This window comes from Bactrocera tryoni, chromosome 2 (genome assembly GCF_016617805.1).
Source record: "Bactrocera tryoni isolate S06 chromosome 2, CSIRO_BtryS06_freeze2, whole genome shotgun sequence".
NCBI classification, from domain to species: domain Eukaryota; kingdom Metazoa; phylum Arthropoda; class Insecta; order Diptera; family Tephritidae; genus Bactrocera; species Bactrocera tryoni.
In genome coordinates this window covers 6,151,897-6,162,891 of record NC_052500.1, presented here as the reverse complement: position 1 = coordinate 6,162,891, position 10,995 = coordinate 6,151,897, and the positions used below count along the sequence as shown (strand labels likewise).

Sequence of the window (10,995 nt, the reverse complement as noted above, 5' to 3'; positions counted from 1 at the left end):
AGAAGTGCACAACTGAAGTATTTTTTAACAATCATTAAATGTTTGCGCAATATGTCAGTCAGAAAATATTATTTCAAATAATTTCACAACATTTCTTGAAAATTGCGTAAATGCTCTTACTTTTATTCAAATTTTTATATTAATTTCTATTAAAACCAAAAATAACTTCTGGCAACGCGTGTTGTGAATTTCCAGCGCAATCCCGCCAACAATTCGTTGCTGGCAACGCCAAACACAAGTTCGTCTGTCTCTTCGACAAAGTAAGCACGAAAAATTCTGTTAGATTATTTCAATTAATTTTCAATATTCAATGTCGCTATTCGAAATTTAGTACAGAATAAATAAACAAACTAAATTAACTGTGTGTGATTCATAAGTGTGAAGGTGAGTGTATACATCCAAAGGAAATTAGCAACAAAAGTGCCAGTGTCAAATTGGAAGGGGGCAACAAAAAAAAACGAAAAAAAAATCAAGCGTGGCTGCAGGAGCGCCAGCATTACCGGCAAAAATCCACCGAGTCACGTCTCTACGCACCGCATTTGCCAACAAACAAAAATGCTCTCAGCAAACTGTTTTGTCGTAATAAACAAAAAATAGAAAATTTTATTACTAATACGAAAATAAAAGTGTCGCTGCCAGCACTTAAATAAGTTGATTATTCATATGTGAGCATATATTTTCTACGAAATGGATACTCTAGCCAAGAATTGGAATTTACCAGATGACAACAACAACAACAATTTGCACAAAGTATGCATATTGTATTATTTTATTTGTTCAAGTGTGGGGGAAAGCAGTGAGAAATGAAAAAAAAAGAAAATAGCGGCAACGCATGACAATTCTGCCCAGCAAAATTTGCGCGAATTTGTTTGTTTCTGTTGTATTTGTAATATAACCTCGTTGCAACATGTTCGATTGTATTAGCCAACAGTGGTGAACGGATGCGGATTTGTGCGCCCTTTTCCGTTGTCATCCACACACACACACAAACAAGCAATCATACAAATTTCTTTACAAAACAGTTGTAAATGGAGTTTCGAGTAAAAAGTCAAAATTTATAAAACATTTAAAATTTTGTGATTTTTTAAATATAATTTGACTGTGCACAATATTTTTTCATTAACATAATTAAAAGCACATGCATTAATAATAGTGAAAAAAGCATAAACAAGATTTTATTATAGCACAATTAAAATTGCAACACCACGAAAATAGAATTGTAAGTCATCACACTTGTAAACCTGTAAAGATGTGTATTAATATTGCACGTGCCCCAGCTGTATTCTGCGACATTGAACTTCATTGCCATCAAAAAGCGTTGCTGTGTCAGCTCTTAATTGCATGCCGCTTGCTCAACTGTGCCAGACATTGGCGTCTTCGTCTACCTGTTGTAGGCGGGAATCCCTGTTTTTCATCCGTATATTGGGATAATTTTAAGACATTGGCATCAGACTTGCTGCTTGCTTAACATTACGTCCGTCCCGTCACGATGTACAGCCCGCTCGCATAGCCATGCACACACCGACGCACACACTTGGTACATTATTGCGACAATTCATCAAGCGTTCAATTTTTACTTTGCGCCTGATCGGTTCGTCTCATCCGAGACATTCAGAGTATACAATTGATTTGCTTCGATTGCTCAAAGGCGAATACTTGTGCTCGTGCCATATTGTTTTTATTTTGGGCTTGTTGCTGGTATTGTTAGTATTATTAACTAAGAGGTCTGTGTGGCATGCTACCACGAAAATAGCTTCAGTTATTTTTGTGTGCTCCGCCGCCATACACAAAATCATCGCCACGAGTATAGACGGGGACAGCTTCCATTGCACATCGCGCGCTGAAAGATTACTCAACGCTGTGTGTTGGATTTATCAATTAATTTTCGACTTTCGACGTCGGACAATGAGTGAGAACGTGGGCGCAGTTGCAGTTAGTGAGGAGCGCGGCAGCGGCGGCGCGACATTGCAACAAGTTGTTACTTTTGAATTACCTTCACTTTATTTGTCTGTCATTTTCGTTTTTTTTGGTTCATTTTTTTAAGCTTATCTTTTTCGGCGCTACTGCATATTGTTTGCTTTACATTAGCTGTTTAACATAATTAATTTCTCTCTTCTTTATGTGCTGTTTTGTTGCAGAAATCAAAATTCAAAGTGAAAATGGCACCAATTAGTGAAAAAAGGCCACAGCCTCCAAATACGAATCAAATCAAAGAGAACGGTCACACAAGTCATGGCCATGGTCATACGCATCTTCACACTCATACAAAGGAGAATGCCAGCAGTAATGCATCTGGTGGTAAGAGTGCCGGTGTGAAAACGAAAGGTTTGGAAATACTCGATTTCCATGAATCATGGCTGGAAGAAGTCGAACTGTACAAGGATAAATTGTATGTGCAAAAGAATCTTTTGCTATCATCACACAATCACGCTCATACTCCACATGGTTGTAAAATCGATGCACCCAATCATTATATCAGTATGAATAATAAGTATATGATTAATGTACCACCGGGACACAATGAACATCATAACAATAACAACATCAACAATAATAGCAACAATATTCTAAATGGTACGAATGTGAAACGTCAAAGAGGTGGTGGCACACCGTTGACTGGGCCAGCTATAGATCCGTCAATAATTAGTAATGCCTCGCTGAATAAGTCAAATAGGATTAGCATTCGTAGTAATACTGCAGCACCATTAACGTCCTTTTCAGACGTCACCACGCCGATGACCGGCGTACAGGTATGTAGAGCTGTGAACTAATATATACGAAAAAAGTATTTCAAAATTTTAGTGTTTTTGTATTTCCGAGTAGTTACTGAATCGATTTGAAAGCGGGATAAAATATTTAGCGGAAAAGTGTTTGTGAGTGTGGAATTGCCTTTTACGCGTCTAACGTCCATCGTCCACACCATAAATCCGCTCAGCCTGAAGATGGCTGCCTTTCGTGGTTACAGAAAACGAGAAAGAGATTTCTACCCCAGATCGCCAAAAATAACTTTAACTTTTGTAACACTCAAAAGGAAACGGAAGTTATCACTTCGAAACTTTCGTCAAATCACAAACATCTCTCCGATTGAAGCATTATATTTTTGAACTTTAGCTATTCAAATCGATTCAGTGCTCTCGTTATATTGTTATTAGTTGGTATTTCACTATAAAATTTGTTGTATAATTTTGTTTAACCCTTGTTTTAGTAATTTGGAAGTAATTGTCACACTTACATTGTATATGTAACTAACCTAACCTAACTTTTGTGTACCGATTTTGTTTCTGTTCCTTCCTTCCATAACCAATGGCACACACACCTACACACCACACGATACTAATGCAAAAACCGTTATACAACGCTCCTGCGTATCCCGTACGTGAATTGATGCTGTTGCTGTGTTGTTTATGTTCCGTGTTGCGCTGTTTACTTGTTATATTCTCATTGTGCATGCGCCCTAACGCTATAGTTGCTTTTAAAGCGACCCCGCGATGAGCCGGTCGGTGCGTCCAAATCAATTGCGCATAACTCCAAACGCCATTCCCATCCTCACCCGCATACACCGACAAATGGCAGTCCACGGCGTTCGGTATCACCACCCAAACGTGCCGCCGGCGGCGGTGGTGGCGTTGGCGCCAGTGCTGGAGGTGGCCTAGGTGTTAATGCCACCAATGCTGCTGCCATCAATGGTGGCACCTCTGCCCTAAGCACTGCCGATAAGTCATACATTGCTGCACCAACCCAGAAAGCATTAAACAAAATCATTGTGAATCAATTCCACGCTAGTAGTTTGCTTAATCATAATGATAAGAAATCGGAACTGCTTACGCAAAATGGCCTTAATAAGACGGCAGCAACCGCTTATGAGACTAGCGTTTATGCCGCACAATATATGCCACACGATAATCGCAACACCTATCATAATCGCCATCCAATTGCCGATAATTCAACTTATGTGGGCGTTTCTTTAGCTAAAGGCGGTGACGGTGATCGCAGCAAGCATGGCAACACACCCGAGGATGATCCCTGTGCTGGTGAGTTGTGCACAACCAAAACAACAAATAATCAATTTTATTTACAAAGATATTTCTCTTTTCTTTAAAGCAATCGACGATGTAAACGATTATACCGATAGTGACTCGGACGAAGAATATACCGGTCATCCATTCTACCTCGTTAGTGATTTAAATGAAATACACCAAAGTAAAAATATACGCTATCTACCACCCGAACAAGTGAGCAACGACGTAACGGAAGATAGCGAAGCCGATACCGAAGTAAGCGAATACTTCAAACCGGAATGTATATTGTCGCCAAGTATTTTTCCAAATGTGCCACCCTATTTGAATTTCTCATCGCACGCCGAAAAGGGTCCAGCTGTGCCGCCAACACTGCATCGTGTGCTCAAGTGGAAACTTAGCCCCGTAATGCCGAAAATAGTAAAACGTGTGGTACTCAACTCAGGTTTTCGCATTATTAAAAGTGCGTATCAAGGCAACTCTGTTTATAATTTTTTTAATAATATTTTTGTGTACTCTGCTTCTTAGACACCACCGACTGGATGGCCGTTTGGGAGAAACACATGAAAAGTCCAGGCTTCCGCACAATACGCTCACACCAAAAGTACAATCATATGCCGGGTTCGTTTCGAATCGGCCGCAAGGATAGCATGTGGCGGAGTATACATAATAATATGAAGAAGTTTGGCAAAAAGGAATTTGGTTTTATGCAAAAGTGAGTAAACGAGAATGTTGAAGAACATAACCTCAATTGTTGATATTGCTGAGTAGAATTTTTAATTCTATAAATATTAACTCTTTAAAGTGCATAGTGTAAAAAAACATTATTTTGAGGTTAGCCGTTTTCCAAAATTCCTTCCAAACGCGTAGATTGAGTCATAATAAAATATTTCTCCGCAGATCTTATGTAATGCCTGATGATTTGGAAAATCTTCGACAAGTCTGGCCCAAGAATGCTTCGAGGCTGACAAAATGGATTGTAAAACCACCAGCAAGTGCACGCGGCACCGGTATACGCATTGTAAATAAATGGAGTCAGTTCCCAAAAGATCGTCCGCTGGTAGTGCAAAAGTGAGTGTGTGTATATGCAATTTTATTATTATTATTATTTCCTTGCGGATACGGAGAAAGCCCTACAATGAGACTTCTATATATTTCGAATCACTAACATCATTACTCCACCCATTACCGACGATGAGCTCCAGTTGTCACGAGAATCTAGAGTGACCTTTGCGCAACTTCGTTCTTGATACTGTAGAATGTTAAACTCGTACTTATGACGAAACGACCCTGACTAAATGTATGTCCAGCATGCAACGAGTACTCGCTTGACTCTTGCCACCACTTTCAATGTACCCACTCATCTTACAACTAATACCCTTCTCTAAACCCATCGGAACAGCACGTTATTTGACTTCATTAGCAGAGTCTTAAGTTTGGTTTTTGTTGCTGTTGTAGCGCCAGAAAACATTCCTGAAGAAATTTCGAGGAATAGTGTTAAATTAATAGGACTTGGCCGGGTTCGTTTCGGTTACTTAAATCCGACTGTCGTGGAAACGGCTTAAGTCTTGGTTGTTGTTGTTGTAGCGGCAGATTTCTGCTGAGTTGACAGTCCGTGGCCGGATAAAATCCGGTCCGTTCCGGTTAAGTATGTAGATCCGGCTGTCGTAGGAAATGTTTAAGTCTTGGTCGTTGCTGTTGTAGACACATAATGCAAACTCCAAATAGTTCTGAAGAATTCTGCTGAGATTACAATCCTTTATTGGATAAAATACTCAGTCCAGAACTGATTGTCGTATGTATAGGCATAACCTAGTTGTCGAGCTGAAGTCACGACGACGATTCCGCTTGATTCCGCGCCTTCACTACTTGCTTTATATTTACATATCTTTTTTCTTTTTATGCAGATATATCGAGCGTCCACTGCTTATCAACGATAGTAAATTTGATATGCGTATTTATGTGGTGCTTACTTCGATAAATCCCTTGCGAATATATATGTACAAAGATGGCTTAGCGCGTTTCGCATCGGGTGAGTACCTTTCCCTTGCCAAACATACCTACAAGCCCACAATTATAACTCTTCCCCCCATTCTATCTCCCGCAGTTAAGTACAGCTCGGAGCTGACTAGTCTCGACGATCGTTGCATGCATCTCACCAATTATAGCATCAATAAATTCTCACAAAACTATTCGAAAAATGAAGATTTCAATGCGTGTCAGGGTCACAAATGGACACTACAATCGCTGTGGTCATGTCTGGAGACACGTGGCGTGAATACGAAACGCCTCTGGGCGACATTACGCAATTTAGTGATTAAAGCCATTGTTAGCGGTGAATCGGGCCTGAATCGCATGTATCGTCAGAATGTCAATTTTCGTTATAATTGTTTTGAACTCTTCGGTTTCGATGTTTTGCTGGATGAGAATCTTGTACCATGGTTGTTGGAAATCAATATCTCACCGTCTTTGCACTCCGAACTGCCACTGGATTTGCATGTGAAGGGTCCACTTATACAAGCTGTGTTGAATACAGCGCTCTATCAGGTGCGTACACCAAATTTTATCTCTACTTGCATACCTAACCTCGAATTCTATACTTAAATTGCGCAGGTGCCGCCAAAACTTAATGAAAAGCAACAAAAAGACATACAACAAGAGCTGAATCTGACGGGTCCACTGTGTCACGATAAGCGCATCTTCACCACCTGCCTCACTGCCGAAGAGGTGCGCAAACACAATCAATTTACGAATCGTTCGATTGAATTTCGCGAAGAATATCTCGAACCCATACTCGCCAATCTACTGCCAGACGATGTACGCTGCCTAATTATCGCCGAGGATGAGAATGCGCGCTGTGCGCCACTCGAACGCATCTTCCCAACCGCCGACACACATACCTACCTAAAATTTATCGACAATCCACGTTACTATAATCGCCTGCTGGACGCTTGGGAAACACGTTATGCTGATTACCGTGCGGAGGGCATTGAATTGCTGAAACGTTATTGTAGCGAGGGCTATCATTTGAACGTATCCGATGCGGCTTTGGAGAAAGTGAGTAACGGTATTTTAGCATGATATTTATTGAATTTCTCTGCTTTCACTCAACATCTGTGCCCAGCTATTTTTTATAATGCTTAGTAGTATGAAACTCACCCCTCAAGTGTGGTGAATTTTTATATTTGAAGTCACCAGAGAGATCGTAGGGGTCTCAATATTTTTTAATAGAAAGTCTAAGGGTATCGTTTTTTGCCAATATGACGAAGGAGAGTGGATAGACCCACTCGGGGTAAGCGGGTTACAGGAAGAGGTCGTCTATTACTACCAAAGAGGAAACCCTTTTCTGTATCTATAGTCTGGTTCGGTCTCCTAAGAACTCACTCCTGGCAACCCTATTCCCAATGAATATTTAGATGACTCTTAACCAGTGTCTGAAAACCCATTACAACAACAATAAAAATAATATCTTCCTCTTATTCCGCAGGAACCTGATGTGGCATTAACCGAAATCGATATGTTGCATCAAAAGAAAAGCGAAATTACACTTGTACCCGATAACAACACAACCGGCGACAGCGCATTGGCCTCCAAAGCGGGTTCTCCCGAGTCAACGGCGGACACATCCGTGCGCTCGCAACACTAGAAACGCTTGCTGCAGCTCATGCTATGTGTGTGGCATGTTCTATTGACATTCGCCAAATAAATGTACAACCGCTGAGTGGAATTTACGCACAGAGGTACACATACATACAAATATACATGTCTACATTCAAAAATAACGGAAATAAATATTTTTTCCAGCTACTGTGAGAGTAAGGAACTAAGACTGAACTTAGCTATCCAACAACAAATACCTAATTGAAAAGTAATACAACAAAAAACTGCAAGAGAAAAACAACAACAACACTAATTATTGTATAATTTAAACGCAAATGATTATCAAGTCAAAACAAATTGAAGTCATTGAAATTTAGAAAATTTTTTTGGAGTCTGTATATCATAGGGAGCAGCGCGCTTTATATTAAGTACTACTACTACAACAAGAACAACAACAACATACCTTTAGCCACACTTACGTACAGTGTTAAATTTTGTGCAAAACACACACACTGAAACCAACAACAACAACAACTAGTAACTAATGCGAATATGATAATGCTAATATTAATTATGAATATATGAAATTGTATTTTGCTAAGGATATTTAAAAAAAGTGTAAATCAAAACCAAAACAAAACGAAAGACTCAAACGAGAGAAGAAGGTAAGCACGAATTTATACATAGATCAGTGTATGTATGTATGTATGTAAATGCGCGATAAATAACTACTATAAATAATGATTTTGATTTTATTTGTTTCATTTTTTATTTTTCAAATGAAAAAAATATAAAAATAGAAATAATAGAAAAAAAATTAAAAAATACAAAAAAAAAGAAAAAAAGATCACAAAAAAAACATAGCAAAATTAAATAAAGAAATATAAAAAAGTGTATAGGTGGCAACAGCGGCAAACAAAAAACCGTAATTTATGGCACTAACGGTGTGGCACACTTCGGCAACGCCTAAAAAGCGCAGCTGTATGGTCAAAGTCATTCAGGCCTTTGTTACAACATTGAATCCAGACTTTACACCGCACAAAAATTTTCAAAACAGCGTTATTTGTCAGCCAATGATGCCAATATATCAAGCAGACATCAGCATGACACTTTGATATAACCATTTGTGATAAAAACATATTCACCTCTTGCTCATATTCACCATATGCAGTTGCTTTATATACAACAATCCACTTACAATAACTTTCATATCATTTACAACAACATATAAAATAACAAAGCAACAATCAACATTATATACCATCTCCATATGGGATAGATTACATAATACCACCAAAATTTCAAACAAATCATGACAACATCTGCTCATGTAAGTGACAATTTTCAACACTCATATTTACAAAGGCTTAAATTTTTTGCCTTTTGTGCCAAGTATAATTAATATATTCATAATATAATTCTATGAAGTCAATATTACAAAAAATGATAATTTTTTCAAAATGTTTGAAAAAAATCGAAGAATCAAAAGGCAGTAATTTTAAGCCTTTTTATTGTAATGTAGTAGTTGTTTTATTTTGCTGAAATCACTATTTACATACAATATCAAACACTCATTTCGAAAATACACCAAACATTTTACCAAATAACCATTTATGAAATGGTTACCCCGCTAGTATTGAATAATGACAGGAGCCGAGAATACTTGTAGTCTTGTTTTGATTTATTGGTTGTTGTTGATATCGACTGTTAAAGCATAAAACACATTTGAATTTTTAATACATTGCTACCGACTATTCACATAATATACTCGTTTGTACTCACTAAGCTCTAAGTACTCGTATATACTGACTGAGTATTCGCATGTACTCGTATGGATTCATTAAGTACTCTTTAAGTACTGTTACACTGAGTACTCGTACGTATTCACTGTTACATTGAGTACTCGTACGTATTTACTGTTACATTGAGTACTCATAAGGACTCACTGAGCACTCGTATGTACTCACTGAGCACTCGTATGTACTCACTGAGCACTCTTCGATGTTGTGGGAACTACTCTCTCTCTCTCTGCTTATAAGTACGCGTCGTTCTCTCGCACATTTTCCCTCTCTCTCTCTCTAAATGCGCATTTCTCTTTTTTGAGCTTACATATATTATAGTCCCCTATTTAAACTTAAAAATTGCACTGCTCCTTTCTACTATAAGTTTTCGAAAACTCGAAAATTGGTTTGAATCTAATGGCAGCTCTAATAACCTTTCATTTCTTCGAAGTTTCGCGCTAGATGGCGCTAAAATATGCATATGGTTTTTGTCTACACTAGATTTTAAAGTAATGGCCAAAGTTGTGACCACTTTCTACAAAACGGGATTAATTTTAAACACTTGCAGCAGATGAACACTGATTATTAGGCAACAATTTCTAAAGAATTGAATTTCATCTTAATACTCCAAATGGTTCATGGATTTTGTGAGTAACTTTTGAAGGAAGAGATATCGGGGTTCACTTTTGTCTGGCAAGAGGCGCTGTTACCATTGGTTAGGTCGTCCTTTGTATTGCCAATAAACTCCTAAAGCGTGGATAACCAGATCCTCATCGATTAAGCTTACCGCAGACAGAATATTTAGCCGCAACACATGTGTACGCATTGGACAGAGTCCAGTCAGAACTATTATAATTAAGGCGAGATTGACTTTACCAATAGTCGGTAGTTGGTATGACCTGTTACGGTTGACTCTGTGCGAGAAAGATCTTGCAATCGCATAAGTTCTGGTTGTTGATCAGAGACTGACGTCGCCTGAACACAATCAGACATCAAAGCACCGACTCAACTCAAAACCTTCCGACTGCTCCTTCAGCTACCATTCCTTCAGTCTCTCTTCCTTGACGCTAAGCTCACTATAATTCCTCATTTCCACTTCACAATTTGTGCTCATTTGCTTTCCGAAGAGCGAACAAACTTTGAATTATGAGAGCAAATGAAATGTGTAAGTGTTTTTATGCAACAAGTACTTGTTGCAACATTGTTAGCTCTGACCGCAGGCGCATCCCTACGCATTCAAAAAATAGTTGTCGTTCGCAATTCTCGCCACATTTCTACAACAAAACAACATATTTACTGTTTATATGTATGTACATATGTATATATTTAAGTAAATATGTTTAGACCTACAATATACATATGTACCTGTACTTCTTTGCCGGCCAATATTTTATTATAATGACAGCGACAATCTCAGTAATGGCCGCAATGACGACGAACTGCTTTATTAGTCCGGCAGCGGCGCGCGATAAAACCACGCGCATGCGCAATGCGCAGTGCGGTGGCAATAAAGACGCAGCTTCCGCCGCGCAGCCGCAAACAGTAGTCGGCGAGTTACCACTCAAAACGAGTGCAGATGAAATAACCTAATAACAACA

The 10,995-nt window shown here is 38.7% G+C and overlaps 1 protein-coding gene across 1 annotated transcript; it reads left to right on the top strand.

Moving 5' to 3' along the window:
• The first annotated feature begins 260 nt into the window (after nt 1-260).
• Nucleotides 261-8,357, top strand: LOC120768456 (tubulin polyglutamylase TTLL4). The gene is made up of 11 exons (XM_040095157.1): nt 261-384; nt 2,139-2,750; nt 3,479-4,031; nt 4,102-4,479; nt 4,545-4,731; nt 4,917-5,087; nt 5,924-6,048; nt 6,124-6,563; nt 6,630-7,073; nt 7,504-7,756; nt 7,821-8,357. The coding sequence occupies exons 2-10, from the start codon at nt 2,160-2,162 to the stop codon at nt 7,660-7,662; spliced, it is 3,048 nt and encodes a 1,015-aa protein (XP_039951091.1). The 5' UTR covers nt 261-384; nt 2,139-2,159; the 3' UTR covers nt 7,663-7,756; nt 7,821-8,357.
• The last annotated feature ends 2,638 nt before the right edge of the window (nt 8,358-10,995 follow it).